The sequence below is a fragment of the Oncorhynchus kisutch genome, linkage group LG8 (genome assembly GCF_002021735.2).
Source record: "Oncorhynchus kisutch isolate 150728-3 linkage group LG8, Okis_V2, whole genome shotgun sequence".
Taxonomy (NCBI): domain Eukaryota; kingdom Metazoa; phylum Chordata; class Actinopteri; order Salmoniformes; family Salmonidae; genus Oncorhynchus; species Oncorhynchus kisutch.
The window spans coordinates 12,206,191-12,228,633 of NC_034181.2; the positions used below are offsets into that span (position 1 = coordinate 12,206,191).

Consider the following 22,443-nt stretch of genomic DNA (forward strand, 5'->3'; position numbering starts at 1 on the left):
TTTGTACCAATTAGACTTTGGTCTTATTCCCTGAGATCTGGATCTTCTCTGGAAAATCATTATTTTAGTATTTTTGTGGTTTACTGCCAGGGCCCAGGTCTGGCAGTACTGCTCTAGCAGGTCCAGGCTCTGCTGTAGGCCATGTGCTGTGGGTGACAGCAGGCACATGTCATCTAAAAAGAGTAGGCATTTAACTTCTGAATTGTGGAGACTAACACCAGGGGCTGAGGATTTTTCGAGAATAGTGGCCAATTCTTTGATGTAAATATTGAAGAGTGTAGGGCTCAGATTGCAACCCTGACGAAGGCATTATATGGTATTATTTTGGTGGACATGTTTATCTATCAGGGTGTGTAGGTTGTAAATATGATCAGTTGTGCGATGTTTTGGTATAAATCCAATTTGGCTTTTACTCAAGATATTGTGCTTATTAAGGAAGTTTAGAACTCTTACATTTATAATACTACAGAAAACCTTCCCCAGGTTACTGTTCACACAAATGCCTCTGTAATTGTTAGGGTCAAATTTGTTTATGAGTCCTTGATTCCAGATGTCAGGGAAATAACGTACACTCAGGATCAAATTAAACAGTTTTATTATAGCCAATTCAAATTTTGCACTAGTGAGTTTGAGCATCTCATTTAGGATGCCATCAGGTCTGCATGTTTTTTTTTACATTTGAGAGCCTGAAGTTTCTTATACAGCTCCTGGTCAGTAATAGTTTAGTTTCTTATAGAGCTCCTGGTCAGTAATAGTTTAGTTTCTTATAGAGCTCCTGGTCAGTAATAGTTTAGTTTCTCATAGAGCTCCTGGTCAGTAATAGTTTAGTTTCTTATAGAGCTCCTGGTCAGTAATAGTTTAGTGTCCTATAGAGCTCCTGGTCAGTAATAGGTTAGTTTCTTATAGAGCTCCTGGTCAGTAATAGTTTAGTTTCTCATAGAGCTCCTGGTCAGTAATAGTTTAGTTTCTTATAGAGCTCCTGGTCAGTAATAGTTTAGTTTCTTATAGAGCTCCTGGTCAGTAATAGTTTAGTGTCCTATAGAGCTCCTGGTCAGTAATAGGTTAGTTTCTTATAGAGCTCCTGGTCAGTAATAGTTTAGTTTCTCATAGAGCTCCTGGTCAGTAATAGTTTAGTTTCTTATAGAGCTCCTGGTCAGTAATAGTTTAGTTTCTTATAGAGCTCCTGGTCAGTAATAGTGTAGTTTCTTATAGAGCTCCTGGTCAGTAATAGTGTAGTTTCTTATAGAGCTCCTGGTCAGTAATAGTTTAGTTTCTTATAGAGCTCCTGGTCAGTAATAGTTTAGTTTCTTATAGAGCTCCTGGTCAGTAATAGTTTAGTTTCTTATAGAGCTCCTGGTCAGTAATAGTTTAGTTTCTTATAGAGCTCCTGGTCAGTAATAGTTTAGTTTCTTATAGAGCTCCTGGTCAGTAATAGTTTAGTTTCTTATAGAGCTCCTGGTCAGTAATAGTTTAGTTTCTTATAGAGCTCCTGGTCAGTAATAGTTTAGTTTCTTATAGAGCTCCTGGTCAGTAATAGTTTAGTTCTTATAGAGCTCCTGGTCAGTAATAGTTTAGTGTCTTATAGAGCTCCTGGTCAGTAATAGTTTAGTGTCTTATAGAGCTCCTGGTCAGTAATAGGTTAGTTTCTTATAGAGCTCCTGGTCAGTAATAGTTTAGTTTCTTATAGAGCTCCTGGTCAGTAATAGTTTAGTTTCTTATAGAGCTCCTGGTCAGTAATAGTTTAGTGTCTTATAGAGCTCCTGGTCAGTAATAGTTTAGTGTCTTATAGAGCTCCTGGTCAGTAATAGGTTAGTTTCTTATAGAGCTCCTGGTCAGTAATAGGTTAGTTTCTTATAGAGCTCCTGGTCAGTAATAGTTTAGTTTCTTATAGAGCTCCTGGTCAGTAATAGTTTAGTTTCTTATAGAGCTCCTGGTCAGTAATAGTTTAGTGTCTTATAGAGCTCCTGGTCAGTAATAGTTTAGTGTCTTATAGAGCTCCTGGTCAGTAATAGGTTAGTTTCTTATAGAGCTCCTGGTCAGTAATAGGTTAGTTTCTTATAGAGCTCCTGGTCAGTAATAGTTTAGTTTCTTATAGAGCTCCTGGTCAGTAATAGTTTAGTTTCTTATAGAGCTCCTGGTCAGTAATAGTTTAGTGTCTTATAGAGCTCCTGGTCAGTAATAGGTTAGTTTCTTATAGAGCTCCTGGTCAGTAATAGTTTAGTTTCTTATAGAGCTCCTGGTCAGTAATAGTTTAGTGTCTTATAGAGCTCATGGTCAGTAATAGTTTAGTTTCTTATAGAGCTCCTGGTCAGTAATAGTTTAGTGTCTTATAGAGCTCCTGGTCAGTAATAGTTTAGTTTCTTATAGAGCTCCTGGTCAGTAATAGTTTAGTTTCTTATAGAGCTCCTGGTCAGTAATAGTTTAGTTTCTTATAGAGCTCCTGGTCAGTAATAGTTTAGTTTCTTATAGAGCTCCTGGTCAGTAATAGTTTAGTTTCTTATAGAGCTCCTGGTCAGTAATAGTTTAGTTTCTTATAGAGCTCCTGGTCAGTAATAGTTTAGTTTCTTATAGAGCTCCTGGTCAGTAATAGTTTAGTTTCTTATAGAGCTCCTGGTCAGTAATAGTTTAGTTTCTTATAGAGCTCCTGGTCAGTAGTAGTTTAGTGTCTTATAGAGCTCCTGGTCAGTAATAGTTTAGTGTCTTATAGAGCTCCTGGTCAGTAATAGTTTAGTTTCTTATAGAGCTCCTGGTCAGTAATAGTTTAGTTTCTTATAGAGCTCCTGGTCAGTAATAGTTTAGTGTCTTATAGAGCTCCTGGTCAGTAATAGTTTAGTTTCTTATAGAGCTCCTGGTCAGTAATAGTTTAGTTTCTTATAGAGCTCCTGGTCAGTAATAGTTTAGTTTCTTATAGAGCTCCTGGTCAGTAATAGTTTAGTTTCTTATAGAGCTCCTGGTCAGTAATAGTTTAGTTTCTTATAGAGCTCCTGGTCAGTAATAGTTTAGTTTCTTATAGAGCTCCTGGTCAGTAATAGTTTAGTGTCTTATAGAGCTCCTGGTCAGTAATAGTTTAGGTTCTTATAGAGCTCCTGGTCAGTAATAGTTTAGTTTCTTATAGAGCTCCTGGTCAGTAATAGTTTAGTTTCTTATAGAGCTCCTGGTCAGTAATAGTTTAGTTTCTTATAGAGCTCCTGGTCAGTAATAGTGTAGTTTCTTATAGAGCTCCTGGTCAGTAATAGTGTAGTTTCTTATAGAGCTCCTGGTCAGTAATTGGGGAGTCCAGTGGATTTTGATTGTCCTTTATAGCTTTTTCTAATCCATTAAACAGTTACAAAGGCGTAATTCACCATTATTTGGGTCTCGGTGCTTTTGGTTTGACAGTGTTCTATGTTTTTTCCTTATAATTTTACAATCTGCATCAAACCAGTTGTCATTTAAAAAAAAAATCTATTTCAAATGTGCTTCTTTTGCCGTTAGCCTGAATATATTAGTCTTCCTTATTGTGAGTGAATGTGGTATCCAGAAAGTTATCTAAGAGTGTTTGTATATGTTGGTTACAGGTTGCTTTCTGCTTTTCTTCTGTGCTGTTTTGGGCCCATCTTTATGAATTTCTGATGTTGTACAGCTTACTGGGCTGTGAATGTGTGGTTGTTTCCATTTTTGTTCTTTTCAGGAACAATGTAATTTGGCTGTGATCCGACAGAGGTGTTAGTGGCTTGACAGTGAATGAGCTGAGAGAGAAAGGGTCCATGTCTGTGATCATATAGTCTACTGTACTGTGGCCAAGAGGTGAGCAGTGGGTGAATCTCCCCAAAGAGTCCCCCTGTAACCTACCATTGACAAAGTACAGACCCAGGCTTCTACAGAGCTGCAACAGATCCCTTCCGTTGTTGTTGACGGTGCTGTCACTGTTGTTTCTATGGGGGAGATGAAGACAGTTAGAAACAGTATGGCCTGTAATAAAGCTGTCCCCTTGTGTGCTCATTAGATCAGGTAGTGTTCCTGTGCGCGCATTTGTGTCCCCACATTTGTGTCCCCACATGTGTCTCTCGCTCTCTAAGGCTGCCACTATGACTCAATGAATAATTCAGTCATTAGCAGTCATTCTGGACATATCTGTTGAAAGGGGCAATCTGCAGTTCGAGCAATAACAAAGAGCTGAGGGACTGACCATCTGAGAGAGAGAGAGAGAGAGAGAGAGAGAGAGAGAGAGAGAGAGAGAGAGAGAGAGAGAGAGAGAGAGAGAGAATGCACCTGCACGAGACAAGGGACACATATACTTCTCCCCTGGGGGCTGTGCTGTGTGATCAGAACTGTGATTACTATAGATGGAAGCCATGTGATTCCTCAATGGCTTTTGTTCTACAAGGAAATTACATGTGATCAGAGCCTTGTGTGAGGTGATGTCATCTACGTTGCCTTTCAGTTGCCGATCTGCACTGAGCGTGTGTGTTTCGGGTCTATCATGACACCAAGTCAGGGGAGCCGCAAGCCAGATGAGTCTCGGACCAAAGAAGAGCTGCTGCCGCTGGCTACTGACTTCATAGACCAGTACTACACCTCCATCAAAAGGCAGGAGAGTTGCACAAACACCCTATACTTCAGTAATTTACATACCTTTGAATGTACTTGCATGCGTCCCTCATTGCCAGCATCCTCACCAGTAGTACAAATGTCATTTGTTTGTCCTCATATATACATGTGATTTAAATAGTACTCTAAAAATCTGTTACTTTAAAGTACCTCTTTCTCTGTGACACTCATGCCTGGGTGCCCATAATGTTTTTTTTATAACAAATAAAATGTATTTTATTGAGGGAAAGGTTTGGGGGAAAGGTTTGGAAACGGCTCATAATAATGTCCGGAACAGAGCCAATGGAATGGCATCAAACACCTGGAAACCATGGAAACCATGTGTTTGATGTATTTGATAACGTTCTACTGATTCCACTCCAGGCATTACCACAAGCCCGTCCTCCCCATTTAAGGTACCACCAGCCTCCTGTGGCTCACACATGCATATATATTCCTATACATTCAGGAAGAGCACAGCCTCCATATAATTCATTTCACAATAATAATGTATAGCTCTTTTTACTTGCACACAATATACTGTAGCTTGGTCACCCCAGCCCCAGGGGTCCACCGCGCTGCAGCGCCCCAACCCAACACACCCCCACGCTTCAGGAACTTTGTGAAACATTCTTTACTGACTTCGGGTGTACTAGGCCAGGGCCAGAATGACAATCCACAGGACGGTGGACCCCCGGGAGCAGGGGACAGAGCAGCCCAGCAGCTAAGAATAGCCTAAAGAGGTTTAGAGACTCTAAATGCAATTGTTCTGACATGACCCTTGTGTTTCCCCCGGCTCTGTCCTCCTGCCTGTGTATACTGTAACAGGTTTGGCTCGAAGGCCCACCTTGACCGGCTCGAGGAGGCGACTAAGGAGATAGAGGGTTCTGGAACGTACCAGCTAAAGGACACAGAGCTGATCTACGGAGCCAAACACGCCTGGAGGAACGCTTCCCGCTGTGTAGGACGTATCCAGTGGTCCAAACTACAGGTCAGTAACAACACTGTGTAGGATGTATCCAGTGGTCCAAACTACAGGTCAGTAACAACACTGTGTAGGACGTATCCAGTGGTCCAAACTACAGGTCAGTAACAACACTGTGTAGGATGCATCCAGTGGTCCAAACTACAGGTCAGTAACAACACTGTGTAGGATGCATCCAGTGGTCCATACTACAGGTCAGTAACAACACTGTGTAGGATGTATCCAGTGGTCCAAACTACAGGTCAGTAACAACACTGTAAGCAGTATATACAGTAGGGAGAACAAGTATTTGATACACTGCCGATTTTGCAGGTTTTCCTACTTACAAAGCATGTAGAGGTCTGTAATTTTTATCATAGGTACACTTCAAAAATCCAGAAAACCACATTGTATGATTTCTAAGTAATTAATTAGCATTTTATTGCATGACATAAGTATTTGATACATCAGAAAAGCAGAACTTAATATTTGGTACAGAAAACTTTGTTTGCAATTACAGAGATCATACGTTTCCTGTAGTTCTTGACCAGGTTTGCACACACTGCAGCAGGGCTTTTGGCCCACTCCTCCATACAGACCTTCTCCAGATCCTTCAGGTTTCGGGGCTGTCGCTGGGCAATACAGACTTTCAGCTCCCTCCAAAGATTTTCTATTGGGTTCAGGTATGGAGACTGGCTGGGCCACTCCAGGACCTTGAGATGCTTCTTACGGAGCCACTCCTTAGTTGCCATGGCTGTGTTTCGGGTCGTTGTCATGCTGGAAGACCCAGCCACGACCCATCTTCAATGCTCTTACTGAGGGAAGGAGGTTGTTGGCCAAGATCTCGCGAAACATGGCCCCATCCATCCTCCCCTCAATATGGTGCAGTCGTCCTGTCCCCTTTGCAGAAAAGCATCCCCAAAGAATGATGTTTCCACCTCCATGCTTCACGGTTGGGATGGTGTTCTTGGGGTTGTACTCATCCTTCTTCTTCCTCCAAACACGGCGAGTGGAGTTTAGACCAAAAAGCTCTATTTTTGTCTCATCAGACCACATGACCTTCTCCCATTCCTCCTCTGGATCATCCATATGGTCATTGGCAAACTTCAGATGGGCCTGGACATGCGCTGGCTTGAGCAGGGGGACCTTGCGTGCGCTGCAGGATTTTAATCCATGACGGCGTAGTGTGTTACTAATGGTTTTCTTTGAGACTGTGGTCCCAGCTCTCTTCAGGTCATTGACCAGGTCCTGCCATGTAGTTCTGGGCTGATCCCTCACCTTCCTCATGATCATTGATGCCCCACGAGGTGAGATCTTGCATGGAGCCCCAGACCGAGGGTGATTTACCATCATCTTGAACTTCTTCCATTTTCGAATAATTGCGCCAACTGTTGCCTTCTCACCAAGCTGCTTGCCTATTGTCCTGTAGCGCATCCCAGCCTTGTGCAGGTCTACAATTTTATCCCTGATGTCCTTACACAGCTCCCTGGTCTTGGCCATTGTGGAGAGGTTGGAGTCTGTTTGATTGAGTGTGTGGACAGGTGTCTTTTATACAGGTAACGAGTTCAAACAGGTGCAGTTAATACAGGTAATGAGTGGAGAACAGGAGGGCTTCTTTTTAAAAAACTAACAGGTCTGTGAGAGCCGGAATTCTTACTGGTTGGTAAGTGATCAAATACTTATGTCATGCAATAAAATGCAAATTAATTACTTAAAAATCATACAATGTGATTTTCCAGATTTTTGTTTTAGATAAGAATTACAGACCTCTACATGCTTTGTAAGTAGGAAAACCTGCAAAATCCGCAGTGTATCAAATACTTGTTCTCCCCAAATAAATATATATTTATATATTTAAATTCCGTACTCTGATATTGCTCAATCTGATATTTCTTAATTTCTTAATTATTTTTTATTTAGTTTAGATTTGTATGTATTGTTTTGCATTGTAAGGTATACTGCAGTTAGAGCTAGGGACATAAGTATTTCGCTACACCTGCGATAACATCTGCAAAATATGTGTACGAGACCAATACAATTCGATTAGATTTTGTCCAAACTAAAGCTAATATGCCACCAGTTATGAAGAAACATCTAAAATCCACTGGAATGGAGGTACATAACCCCCCCCCCCCCCCCCCCCCCCCCCGCCTCTCGTCATGATCTGTGTAATATGTCAATACATGTGACTAATTTGCACCTATCGGGTAAAGCACTGAATAGAAGGAAAGGTCAACTTTGAAAAATAAATTAATAAATGCATTGCAGAGGGATGTATTCCACCATTTTATTGCAATAACTTATTGGCTTTTATGTCTATATGCACCCTAACGGAGGCAGGGCAGACATCCCAAAGGTTAGGAGTAAAACCATCAAATATAGGCTGAGGATGAAAGAAGTGATATCTAAGATGAAACAAATCACACTGTAATGGAAAATAGAGTGATGCCACTTTCATTTATTTGCCTGACCATATAGCGTTAACAAGAAATGACAACATGCTTTTACTGAGGTCCTTGGATTCTTAAATATGTGTTGAATTTGAGTTGTTTCATGTGTGGTGACGTGATGAAGAACTTCAGGATGAAAGATTGCTCTCAATAAAACTGTGGTAGCATTCAAAATATTTGAGTAACATTCTTTAAATACATGTTTTTGTAACAGGTATTCGATGCCAGGGACTGCACAACGGCTCACGGAATGTACAATTACATCTGCAACCACATCAAGTATGCCACTAATAAAGGAAACCTGAGGTGAGTTGGTAGTGCAAATGTAGACAAATATAAAAGACCTAGCTAATAAAAGAAAGCCAACCTGTTCCTTTAAAAATTGCTGTTCATTTTCTCAAATCGTGTTTGTTCGTTTCCCTGTCCCTTTTCTCAGTGTTGTCTTTCTGTCTCTTTTCTGTCTCCTCTCCTCTCTATGTTCTGCTGGTCTGTCACTCACTTCCCTTTAGTTTAGTTTCTCCATCTGGATCTCTCTGTTTTCTATTTCCCTCCCTGCGTTTATTTTTCTGTCACCTTGAACCTCAGTTAATCTCTTCATCTCTCACTCTCCCTCTCCATCTCTTCCTCTCCACCTCTCCCTCTCCATCTCTCCCTCTCCATCTCTCCCTCTCCCTCTCCACCTCTCCCTCTCCATCTCTTCCTCTCCACCTCTCCCTCTCCATCTCCATCTCTCCCTCTCCACCTCTCCCTCTCCATCTCTCCCTCTCCATCTCTTCCTCTCCCTCTCCATCTCTCCCTCTCCACCTCTCCCTCTCCATCTCTCCCTCTCCATCTCTCCTTCTCCATCTCTCCCTTCTTCACTCTCCATCTCTCCCTCTCCATCTCTAACTCTCCATCTCTTCATCTCTCCCTCTCTCCTCTTCATCTCTCCCTCTTTCCCTCTCTCCATCTCTCCCTCTCTCCATCTCTCCCTCTCTTCATCTCTCCCTCTCTCCCTCTCTCCTTCTCTTCATCTCTCCCTCTTTTCCTCTCTCCATCTCTCCCTCTCTCCATCTCTCCCTCTCTTCATCTCTCCCTCTCTCCTTCTCTTCATCTCTCCCTCTCTCCCTCTCTTCATCTCTCTCTCTCTCCTTCTCTTCATCTCTCCCTCTTTCCATCTCTCCCTATTTCCATCTCTCCCTCTCCATCTATCCCTCTCTCCATCTCTTCCTCTCCACCTCCCCCTCCTCATCTCTCCTTCTCCATCTCTCCATCTCCATCTCTTCTCTCCACCTCTACCTCACCATCTCTCCCTTCTTCACCATCTCTCCTTCTCCATCTCTTCCTCTCCACCTCTACCTCACCATCTCTCCCTCTCCATCTCTTCCTCTCCACCTCTCCCTCTCTCCCTCTCCATCTCTTCCTCTCCATCTCTCCCTCACTATCACTCTCCATCTCTCCCTCTCTCTCCTTCTCTTCATCTCTCCCTCTTTCCATCTCTCCCTCTCTTCATCTCTCCCTCTCTCTCTCCTTCTCTCCATCAAATCAAATCAAATCAAATCTATTTATATAGCCCTTCGTACATCAGCTGATATCTCAAAGTGCTGTACAGAAACCCAGCCTAAAACCCCAAACAGCAAGCAATGCAGGTGTAGAAGCACGGTGGCTAGGAAAAACTCCCTAGAAAGGCCAATACCTAGGAAGAAACCTAGAGAGGAACCAGGCTATGTGGGGTGGCCAGTCCTCTTCTGGCTGTGCCGGGTGGAGATTATAACAGAACATGGCCAAGATGTTCAAATGTTCATAAATGACCAGCATGGTCGAATAATAATAAGGCAGAACAGTTGAAACTGGAGCAGCAGCACAGTCAGGTGGAAGTTGAAACTGGAGCAGCAGCATGGCCAGGTGGACTGGGGACAGCAAGGAGTCATCATGTCAGGTAGTCCTGGGGCATGGTCCTAGGGCTCAGGTCAGTTGAAACTGGAACAGCAGCATGGCCAGGTGGACTGGGGACAGCAAGGAGTCATCATGTCAGGTAGTCCTGGGGCATGGTCCCAGGGCTCAGGTCCTCCGAGAGAGAGAAAGAAAGAGAGAAGGAGAGAATTAGAGAACGCACACTTAGATTCACACAGGACACCGAATAGGACAGGAGAAGTACTCCAGATATAACAAACTGACCCCAGCCCCCCGACACATAAACTACTGCAGCATAAATAATCCATCTCTCCCTCTCTTCATCTCTCCCTGTCTTCATCTCTCCCTCTCTCTCCCTCTTTCCACCTCTCCCTCTCTTCATCTCTCCCTCTTTCCATCTCTCCCTCTTTCCCTCTCTCCCTCTCTCCCTCTTTCCATCTCTCCCTCTTTCCCTCTCTCCCTCTTCCATCTCTCCCTGTCTTCATCTCTCCCTCTTTCCATCTCTCCCTGTCTCCATCTCTCCATCTCTCCTCTTTTCCCTTTCTGTCTGTCTGTCTGTCTGTCTGTCTGTCTGTCTGTCTGTCTGTCTGTCTGTCTGTCTGTCTGTCTGTCTGTCTGTCTGTCTGTCTGTCTGTCTGTCTGTCTGTCTGTCTGTCTGTCTGTCTGTCTGTCTGTCTGTCTGTCTGTCTGTCTGTCTGTCTGTCTGTCTGTCTGTTCTGTCTGTCTGTCTGTCTGTCTGTCTGGTCTGTCTGTCCTGTCTGTCTGTCTGTCTGTCCTGTCTGTCTGTCTGTCTGTCTGTCTGTCTGTCTGTCTGTCTGTTGTCTGTCTGTCTGTCTGTCTGTCTGTCTGTCTGTCTGTCTGTCTGTCTGTTCTGTCTGTCTGTCTGTCTGTCTGTCTGTCTGTCTGTCTGTCTGTCTGTCTGTCTGTCTGTCTGTCTGTCTGTCTGTCTGTCTGTCTGTCTGTCTGTCTGTCTGTCTGTCTGTCTGTCTGTCTGTCTGTCTGTCTGTCTGTCTGTCTGTCTGTCTGTCTGTCTGTCTGTCTGTCTGTCTGTCTGTCTGTCTGTCTGTCTGTCTGTCTGTCTGTCTGTCTGTCTGTCTGTCTGTCTGTCTGTCTGTCTGTCTGTCTGTCTGTCTGTCTGTCTGTCTGTCTGTCTGTCTGTCTGTCTGTCTGTCTGTCTGTCTGTCTGTCTGTCTGTCTGTCTGTCTGTCTGTCTGTCTGTCTGTCTGTCTGTCTGTCTGTCTGTCTGTCTGTCTGTCTGTCTGTCTGTCTGTCTGTCTGTCTGTCTGTCTGTCTGTCTGTCTGTCTGTCTGTCTGTCTGTCTGTCTGTCTGTCTGTCTGTCTGTCTGTCTGTCTGTCTGTCTGTCTGTCTGTCTGTCTGTCTGTCTGTCTGTCTGTCTGTCTGTCTGTCTGTCTGTCTGTCTGTCTGTCTGTCTGTCTGTCTGTCTGTCTGTCTGTCTGTCTGTCTGTCTGTCTGTCTGTCTGTCTGTCTGTCTGTCTGTCTGTCTGTCTGTCTGTCTGTCTGTCTGTCTGTCTGTCTGTCTGTCTGTCTGTCTGTCTGTCTGTCTGTCTGTCTGTCTGTCTGTCTGTCTGTCTGTCTGTCTGTCTGTCTGTCTGTCTGTCTGTCTGTCTGTCTGTGTCTCTTCAACTGCATCTCTCTAGTCTGCTAGACTTTTCTCACAGCTAGTCCTTTATCAGTCCATTAAAGCTCTGCCTAATCAAACTACGTCTTTACTCCCAAATTAATTAATGGCAAACTGTATCAGTCTGACTCATCCCTGCACTGAATTAAAGTCACCTCGCCTCACCTCACATTCCCAAAGACCGCTGATAGTCCTTGATATCATAAATCAAAAAATATTCAGCCACTGTCAGCATGTAGCAGAAGCCTGATAGCAGATCAGTTTGTGATTTAGCCATGTCCTCTGTCAGGTTTTTGTATAGCATGACATCAAATGAGTATGGAGTTGGCTAAATCACAACTTTGCTGATCTGCAGACTGCTTCTGATTCAGCCTCCAAAAATATTGTCTATTCCCTTAACATTTAGGGGGCTTGTATTGACCATGGAACTTATCATTACCAGCACCATTCTCTTACCAACTGAGTCACACATAACCACCCGTTTCTGGTCTGTAAACAGAGCGTAGTAGAGAGACTGGTGCCCAGATGCTGTATCTAACTGCCCCAGATCATACCAGCTGCTCTCCTCTCACTGTTCCGCTGGGCGTCAGAGATTTACAGACAGATTAGTAGAATCAACAGGTTTTCCCTGTCATGGCTTTAGCGTAGCCCAACAGGATGGGTTCAGTGGTTCAGCGGGGACGGACTAAAAGTAACCCAGCTTTAGCCCTGCCAGACTGTCCAGGCTCCCTTATCCCACAGCCCCCTGGGTTAAACTGTGCTAAACCTTTAGATACTATGTGAGTAGACTTTCATTTGTTGCATTGCCATAGATACAGTCTTTATACTACCGTCATTCAAATCTCTCTCTCTCTCGCTCGCTCTCTCACTCTCGCTCTCTCGCTCTCTCGCTCTCGCTCTCGCTCTCTCGCTCTCGCTCTCTCGCTCTCGCTCTCTCGCTCTCTCTCTCTCTCGCTCTCTCTCGCTCTCTCGCTCTCTCTCGCTCTCTCTCGTTCTCTCTCGCTCTCTCTCGCTCTCTCTCGTTCTCCCTCGCTCTCTCGCTCTCGCTCTCTCTCTCGCTCTCTCGCTGGGGGAGGGTGGCTTTATTTTCCAGGGGTGAAAGTAAGCAGAGTATTGACAAAATAGGGCGGCCCAGCGTCGTCCGGGTTTGGCCGTGGTAGGCTGTCATTGTAAATAAGAATTTGTTCTCAACTGACTTGCCTAGTTAAATAAAGGTTTAATAAATAATAACAAATAGTGGGGTTATGCCGTATTGGTTCAACATGAGCCTATCACAATAATTACTACTGTAGGCTACTACACTATTATCTATCATTACGCATGTCACCCTAATGAAAACAGAGCAAATGGACATGAAAACGTGTGGAATGCGGGGCAGGGTGATTTGACAATAACAGTGAAATTTTGCGAGGCAGAAACGACCAAGAGGAGCGCAGATAGTGAACACAGTCCAGGTCTAATGAGATGTTGGTCCAAAGAAGGACAATCACCGGATGTCATTCATTACACTTCTTAGGGTTTTGTTGGCGATGTCTCTTTCCATTCTTCAAATGACGGGTGCACAGTCGACGAACACTTGCAGCTTGCCAGGCCAACTGGAACCTTTTATAGTGATTGTTTGACAATCAGATGACAACATCATGACTGCTTATGTTAATGCCACATTAAAAGGATACATTTCAAAAGTTAAGCGACAAATATTTGGGACCAAGTCATTGTTTTACAATTCACAAGTAAGTCTCAAGTCTTAGCACTCAAGTCCCAAGTCAAGACAGGCTAGTCTGAGTCTAGTCTCAAGCTTCCCATAGCCTCTAATGAGTGTCTGGATACTGGATGAAGGTATTTTGGACCATTCCTCCTTACAAAACATATCCAGTTCAGTTAGGTTTGATGGTTGCCGAGCATGGACAAGCCGCTTCAAATCATCCCACAGATTCTCAATGATATGCCCGGGTAGATTTTGAGCCGTGTTTTGGGTCGTTGTCTTGTTGAAATATCTAGCCCCGGTGTAACTTCAACTTTGTGACTGATTCTTCAACATTATTCCCAAGAATCTGCTGATATTGGATGGAATCCATGCGACCCTCAACTTGAACAAGATTCCCAGTACCGGCACTGGCCACACAGCCCCACAGCATGATGGAACCCCACCAAATTTGACTGTGGGTAGCAAGTGTTTTTCTTGGAACGCTGTGTTCTTTTGCCGCCATGCATAACATCCCTTGTTATGACCAAATAACTCAATCTTTGTTTCATCAGTCCACAGCACCTTATTCCAAAATCAAGCGACTCTGTTTGTGGCATGTGTGCAGAAAAGGCTTATTCCGCATCACTCTCCCATACAGCTTCTCCTTGTGCAAAGTGCGCTGAATTGTTGAACGATGCACAGTGACACCATCTGCAGCAAGATGCTGTTGTAGGTCTTTGGAGGTGGTCTGTGGGCTGTTTTTGACCGTTCTCACCATCCTTTGCCTTTGCCTCTTCGATATTTTACTTGGCCTGCCACTTCTGGCCTTAACAAGAACTGTGCCTGTGGTCTTCCATTTCCTCACTATGTTCCTCACAGTGGACACTGACAGCATAAATCTCTGCGATAGCTTTTTGTAGCCTTCCTCTAAACCATAATGTTGAACAATCTTTGTTTTCAGGTCATTTGAGAGTTGTTTTGAGGCCCCCATGTTGCCACTCTTCAGAGGAGAGTCAAAGAGAACAACAACTTGCAATTGGCCACCTTAAATACCTTTTCTCATGATTGGATGCACTTGTCTATGAAGTTCAAGGCTTAATGAGCTCACCAAACCAATTGTGTGTTCCAATTAATCAGTGCTAAGTAGTTACAGGTATTCAAATCAACAGAATGACAAGGGTGCCCACATTTTTGCATAGCCTATTTTTCACATCTGATTTAATTTCATACAACTTAATATTGCTACACTAAAAATCTTTGTCTGGCCAATACCCCAGTACTCAGCTTTTATTAGAAAATGAATGGCATGCCACTGTGATCATTTTCTGTGACGACAGAGTAAATTATTATGCAGCCTCAGAGGGGTGCTCAAACTTTTTCATACGACTGTAGCTGTCAGCTATATTAGCCACGACTTACCATTCTTTGTGCAGATTCAAATGTCAAACAAAGTTGGAAATTGTTGCGCCTCCGTCTGTAATTTTCTTCCCGCATGTTTTGTAAATTGCAATTCGTTTTGTGTTGATACAGCTTCGTCTTTATATCCGAAAATAGTAATTTGGGGTGTCATCTTTCCAAGGGCTCCATCTGAATTCACCGCCGATGTTCCTCTGCACAGCCACGCACAACTTTTTCTCAGCTGGTACAATTTGATTGGCTGCTGTCTGATTCAAACTGTAATCGGTTAAATGAAGAGTTGATGTGCTGCACACTTTTTTTAATGGCATAATTTTTGAATATTTGGGCTTGGGGAGGATATCAAGTCAGGTCGAGTCATAAGGCTCAAGGTCAAGTCATGAGTCATTGGTGTTAAAGTCAATGTCGAGTTGCAAGTCATCATATTTGTGACTCGAATCCATACCTCTGCTTTATGTAGTCCAAGGAGCCTGAACATAGAATTAAGGGAAGAAATTAAATCTACTTTCACACCTGGTCATTTCAATTTTTTCCAGATCTGCCATTACCATATTTCCTCAGAGGACAGATGGCAAGCACGACTTCCGGGTGTGGAACACACAGCTGATTCGCTATGCCGGTTACAAGCAACCCGACGGTCAGATTCTGGGAGACCCAGCCAACGTGGATTTCACTGAGGTACAGTTAAATGACATTGTGGTCACTGTTATTCAAAGTGAATTATAGTTCGTAAGAGCATGGCATATGTATCCCTCATGGGATATAAAACCACAAACTATGTCTTGTCAACTATGTCTTGCCAGCTCTTGAAGCTGACTATGTCTTGTCAGCTTCAACGCACTGAACCACTTACAGTATGAATCAATCAATCAAATGTATTTATAAAGCCCTTTTTACATCAGCATCAATTTGGACAAAAAGGTTCTGATTTTTGCCATGTTACGAAGATGGAAAAAAGCTGTCCTTGAAATATTATTGATATGTTCGTCAAAAGAGAGATCAGGGTCAAGAGGAACGGTCCTTCACAGTTTTATTTGAGACGACTGTACAAACATCAAGATTAATTGTCGGATCCAACAGCAAATCTCTTTGTTTCTTGGGACCTAGAACTAGCACCTTTGTTTTGTCCGAGTTTAAAAGTAAACATTTGTCGCCATCCACTTCCTTATGTCTGAAACACAGGTTTCCAGGCCTGTCAATTCTGTGGCTTCACCATGTTTCATCGAATTGTACAGCTGTGTGTCATCCGCATAGCAGTGAAAGTTGACATTGTGTTTCCAAATTACAAGGACATATAGTGAAAACAATAGTGGTCCTAAAACGGAACCTTGAGGAACGACGAAACTTACAATTGATTTGTCAGAGGACAAACCATCCAGAGAGACAAATTGATATCTTTCCGACAGATAAGATCTAAACCAGGCCAGAACTTGTCCGTGTGGACCAATTAGGGTTTTTAATCTCTCCAAAACAATGTGGTAATCGATGGTGTCAAAAGCAGCACTAAGGTCTAGGAGAACAGGGACAGATGCAGAGCCTTGGTCTGACACCAATATCAGGTAATTTACCACCTTCACGAGGGCAGTCTCAGTGCTATGATCGGGTCTAAAACCAGACTGAAGTGTTTCGTATACATTATTTGCGCAACAGCTTTTTCTAAACATTTTGAGAGGAATGGGAGATTCGATATAGGCCAATAGTTTTTTAAAACATTTTACAGGTCAAGGTTGTTTTTTTTCAAGAGAGGCTTTATTACTGCCATTTTTATTACTGCCATCTGGCGGATAGGGAGCTATTTATTATGGTCGACATAGGAGGACCAAGCACACAAAGTAGCTCTGTCAGTTGTTTAGTTGGAATGGGGTACAGTGTGCAGCTTGAAGGTTTAGAGGCCATTACTATTTTCATGAATGTGTCAAGAGATACAGGATTAAAAAACTTGAGTGTCTCCATTGATCCTAGGTCCTGGCAGACTCAGGACAAGTGAGCTTTGGAGAAATATGAAGATACAAAGAGGAGTCCGTAATTTTCTTCTAATGATCATGATCTTTTCATCGAAGACACTCATGAATTTATCAAATCAAATCAAATCAAATCAAATTTATTTATATAGCCCTTCGTACATCAGCTGATATCTCAAAGGGCTGTACAGAAACCCAGCCTAAAACCCAAACAGCAAGCAATGCAGGTGTAGAAGCACAGTGGCTAGGAAAAACTCCCTAGAAAGGCCAAAACCTAGGAAGAAACCTAGAGAAGAACCAGGCTATGTGGGGTGGCCAGTCCTCTTCTGGCTGTGCCGGGTGGAGATTATAACAGAACATGGCCAAGATGTTCAAATGTTCATAAATGACCAGCATGGTCGTATAATAATAAGGCAGAACAGTTGAAACTGGAGCAGCAGCACAGTCAGATGGACTGGGGACAGCAAGGAGTCATCATGTCAGGTAGTCCTGGGGCATGGTCCTAGGGCTCAGGTCCTCCGAGAGAGAGAAAAAATAAAAGAGAGAATTAGAGAGAGCATATGTGGGGTGGCCAGTCCTCTTCTGGCTGTGCCGGGTGGAGATTAAAACAGAACATGTCCAAGATGTTCAAATGTTCATAAATGATCAGCATGTTCGATTAATAAGAAGGCAGAACAGTTGAAACTGGAGCAGCAGCACGGCCAGGTGGACTGGGGACAGCAAGGAGTCATCATGTCAGGTAATCCTGGGGCATGGTCCTAGGGCTCATGTCCTCCTCCGAGAGAAGGAGAGAATTAGAGAACGCACACTTAGATTCACATAGGACACCGAATAGGACAGGAGAAGTACTCCAGATATAACAAACTGACCCTAGCCCCCTGACACATAAACTACTGCAGCATAAATACTGGAGGCTGAGACAGGAGGGGTCAGGAGACACTGTGGACCCATCCGAGGACACCCCCGGACAGGGCCAAACAGGTTAGGATATAACCCCACCCACTTTGCCAAAGCACAGCCCCCACACCACTAGAGGGATATCTTCAACCACCAACTTACCATCCTGAGACAGGGCCGAGTATAGCCCACAAAGATTTCCGCCATGGCACAACCCAAGGGGGGGCGCCAACCCAGACAGGATGACCACATCAGTGAATCAACCCACTCAGGTGACGCACCCCTTCCAGGGACGGCATGAGAGGGCCCCAGTAAGCCAGTGACTCAGCCCCTGTAATAGGGTTAGAGGCAGAGAATCCCAGTGGAAAGAGGGGAACCGGCCAGGCAGAGACAGCAAGGGCGGTTCGTTTCTCCAGAGCCTTTCCGTTCACCTTCCCACTCCTGGGCCAGACTACACTCAATCATATGACCCACTGAAGAGATGAGTCTTCAGTAAAGACTTAAAGGTTGAGACCGAGTTTGCGTCTCTGACATGGGTAGGCAGACCGTTCCATAAAAATGGAGCTCTATAGGAGAAAGCCCTGCATCCAGCTGTTTGCTTAGAAATTCTAGGGACAATCACTGCTCAAGTGAAAGCTATCCTCTCTTGTTGAATGCTGCTTATCAAAAATACACTTTGGATTGTTCTTATTCACCTCAATTAGGTTGGAGAAATAGGATGATATGGCTCTCCGATATTACATGGAACTGTCTTTCCAAGCTAGTAGGAAGACTTCCAGTTTGGTGGAGCACCATTTCCATTCCAATGTTCTGGAAGCTTGCTTCAGGGTTTGGATATTTTCTATATACCAGGGAGCACATTTCTTGTGACAAATGTTTTTTGGTTTTATGGGTGCGACTGCATCTATGGTATTACGCAAGGTTGAATTTAGATCCTCAGTAAGGTGGTTAACCGATTTTTGTACTCTGACGTCTTTGGGTAGGTGGAGGGAGTTGTTAAGACTTCTATGAATGGTGGGTGGAGGAGTCAAGCGCAGAGAGCAGGTAATTCCGTACGTGGATCTTTTATTCCAATGACAGCGGAAAAACGGACATGCAAAACACAAGGGTGCATGAAACAACCCGTCCAAATAAACAGGACTAAAACTGTCCGGAAAAATAGAGATCGCACTAATCAACCAACACCAATAAACAGAGAACAAGCCCGCACAATACCCAGCGGGCCTAGTGCCCTTAAATAGCCTACAAACAAAACTAAAATCAAAACAGGTGTAACCAATTAGACCCAACTAACAGAAACAAAAGGAAAGGGAATCGATGGCAGCTAGTAGGCCGGCGACGACGACCGCCGAGCGCCGCCCGAACAGGAAGAGGCACCATCTTCAGCGGGATTCGTGACAGGAGTCTGGAAGGGCATCTAGGAAACTTTGGGTTGTCCGAGAATTTATAGCACGGCTTTTGATGATCCTTGGTTGGGGTCTGAGCAGATTATTTGTTGCGATTGCAAATATAATAAGATAGTGGTCCGATAGTCCAGGATTATGAGGAAAAATATTTAGATCCACATATTTATTCCATGGGACAAAACTAGATCCAGGGTATAACTGTGGCAATGAGTAGGTCCGGAGACATGTTGGATAAAACCCACTGAGTTGATGATGGCTCCGAAAGCCTTTTGGAGTGGGTCTGTGGACTTTTCCATGTGAATATTAAAGTCACCAAAAATGTGAATATTTTCTGCCTTGACTACAAGGTCCGTTAGGAATCCTGGGAACTCAGTGAGGAATGCTGTTTACTGCCCAGGAGGCCTGGAAACAGTAGCTATAAAATGTGATTGAGTAGGCTGCATAGATTTCATGACTAGAAGCTCAAAAGACAAAAACACAGATATTTTTGTTTTTGTAAATTGGAATTTGCTGTCATAAATGTTAGCAACACCTTTGCGGGATGCGCAGGGTTATGGTCACTAGTGTAACCAGGATAGAAGCCTCATTTAACACAGTAAATTCATCAGGCTTCAGCCATTGTTCAGGCAAATCACGTCAAGATTATGATCAGTGATTAGTTAATTGACTATAACTGCCTTGGAAGTGAGGGTTCTAACATTAAGTAGCCCTATTTTGAGATGTGAGATATCACAATCTCTTTCAATAATGACAGGAATGGAGGAGGTCTTTATTCCAGTGAGATTGCTAAAATGAACAACGCCATGTTTTGTTTTGCTCAACCTAGATCGAGACACAGACACGGTCTCAATGGGGATAGCTGAGCTGACTACACTGACTATGCTAGTGGCAGACTCCACTACGCTGGCAGGCTGGCTAACAGCCTGCTGCCTTGCCTGCACCCTATCTCATTGTGGAGCTAGAGGAGTTAGAGCCCTGTCTATGTTCATAGAGAAGATGAGAGCACCCTTCCAGCTAGGATGGAGTCCGTCACTCCTCAGCAGGCCAGGCTTGGTTCTGTTTGTGGGTGAGTCCCAGATAGAGGGCCAATTATCTACATATTCTATATTTTGGGAGGGGCAGAAAACAGTTTTCAACTAGCGATTGAGTTGTGAGACTCTGCTGTAGAGCTCATCATTCCCCTTAACTGGGAGGGGGCCAGAGACAATTTGTCGATGCCGACACATATTTCTAGCTGATTTACACACTGAAGCTATGTTGCGCTTGGTTACCGCTGACTGTTTCATCCTAACATCGTTGGTACTGACGTGGATAACAATATCCCTATACTCTCTACACTCACCAGTTTTAGCCTCAGCCAACACCATCTTCAGATTAGCCTTTACGTTAGTAGCCCTGCCCCCTGGTAAACAGTGTATGATCGCTGGATGATTATTTTTAGGTCTAATATTGGGGTAATGGAGTCGTGAATGACTAGGGTTTCAATTTGTCAGAGCTAATGATGGCTCAGACCCCGTAATGGGTGAAGGAGAGACCCGAAAAGGCTCGACCTCTGACTCAGACTCGCTGCTTAATGGGGAGAACCGGTTGAAAGTGTCTGTCGGCTGAATGAGTGACACCGGTTTAGCATGGCCACAGCATTTCTATCCAGAAGCCTTGATAAAATTGTCCGGCTGTGGGGACTGTGCGAGGGGATTTATACTACTAACTGTACTTACTGGTGGCACAGACACTGTTTCCTCCTTTCCTAAACTTAAATTGCCCTGCCTAACGATTGCACCTGAATCTGTGCAGGCAGCACGGCTATACTCACCATAAGGTGATAGTTCTCCTGTATATTATGAGAACAGCAACTGCAATTAGATGGCATCATGTTAATGTTACCACTTAGCTTTGTTGCCTGGTCAAGGTCCAGTAGAACCATGTCCAGATAAAGCTTCCAGGGTGAAAAAGCTGATTGAAAAAAGTAGAGCGAGGAAACAACAAACAAAGTTGTTGGTCAATGTATTAAAATAAAAAAATGAAATGTTTGGCAGATAGCCAAGTAGCGACAAACAGCACAACAAATGGCAACAAACAGCACAACAAACATAACAACAAACAGCACAACAAATATAACAACAAACAGCACAACAAATGGCAACAAACAGCACAACAAACATAACAACAAACAGCACAACAAACAGCACAACAAATATAACAACAAACAGCACAACAAATGGCAACAAACAGCACAACAAACATAACAACAAACAGCACAACAAACAGCACAACAAACAGCACAACAAACAGCACAACAAACATAACAACAAACATAACAACAAACAGCACAACAAACAGCACAACAAACATAACAACAAACAGCACAACAAATGGCACAACAAACATAACAACAAACATAACAACAAACAGCACAACAATTGGCACAACAAACATAACAACAAACATAACAACAAACAGCACAACAAACAGCACAACAAACAGCACAACAAATGGCACAACAAACAGCACAACAAACATAACAACAAACATAACAACAAACAGCACAACAAACAGCACAACAAACATAACAACAAACAGCACAACAAACAGCACAACAAAACAGCAACAACAAAACAGCACAACAAAACAGCACAACAAAACAGCACAACAAATAGCAAAACAACAGCACAACAAAAAGCACAACAAACAGCAATAAACAGTACAACAGCATGGAGACAAGTCCGGAAGTCGATAACAAAACCTGAAAGTGTTCAATGTCTTTATATAGCATGCCTCTGAGCAAGGCTAAAACTCTGACAAAACAGATTCTGGAGTGGAAACCACTAAACAGGATTTATGAGTCTACTTGAGTGAATCCATGTTAAAATGTAATGAAATGTGTTGGCTTGGGTCTGTAGATCTGTATCCAGCAGGGCTGGAAGCCTCCCAAGGGTCGTTTCGACGTGCTGCCTCTCCTGCTGCAGTCCAACGGAAACGACCCAGAGCTGTTTGAGATACCTCAAGATCTCATTCTAGAGGTGCAGATCACACACCCCAAGTGAGTGAGACAACACACACACATGCACCCCCCCCCCACCCACCCCACACGCACACACACACAAAACACACACCCCAAGTGAGTGAGACAACACACACTAACAGAGGCTGGGTTGGGGTGTGTTCCAATTGCCACACTAGCGTAACCACTTAGACTGAAGCAATGTACGAGCCATGTTTTCGCACAGACACAATCACAACCCACACTTTAGGCGCAGAGGGAGTTTCATCCCAGGCACATGACATCTTCTGCCAACCAAGCCCCGAGAACCATCCACCTGGCTCTCTTCTCAAACCCCCTGTCCCTCCCAACCCATCAGTTCAATTAGCCTCAGCTCTTCTCTGCTGCTTGTTTGGCTCCTGCAACTGTCATCACTTGCATCTCATCATTACATGAAGCTATGATGGCTCTATGCTACTGCGGCCAAACAGATAGGTAGCCGGTCCCAGAGGCCACGCGGAGCCTTTTTTGGATGTAGGACCAGTCATTTCGAGGCCTCTGAATCGCTTGCAAGTGCCAC

General features: G+C 43.8%; 1 protein-coding gene across 1 annotated transcript in view; it reads left to right on the forward strand.

The window, feature by feature from the left end:
• The window catches only part of LOC109896184 (nitric oxide synthase, brain), a 100,560-nt gene that overhangs the window by 42,570 nt on the left and 35,547 nt on the right, over positions 1 to 22,443 (forward strand). The window contains exons 5-9 of the mRNA XM_031829681.1: positions 4,424 to 4,569; positions 5,398 to 5,560; positions 8,198 to 8,289; positions 15,156 to 15,297; positions 21,784 to 21,923. Coding sequence (XP_031685541.1) covers positions 4,424 to 4,569; positions 5,398 to 5,560; positions 8,198 to 8,289; positions 15,156 to 15,297; positions 21,784 to 21,923 — 683 coding nt within the window. The remainder of the gene's footprint in view (positions 1 to 4,423; positions 4,570 to 5,397; positions 5,561 to 8,197; positions 8,290 to 15,155; positions 15,298 to 21,783; positions 21,924 to 22,443) is intronic.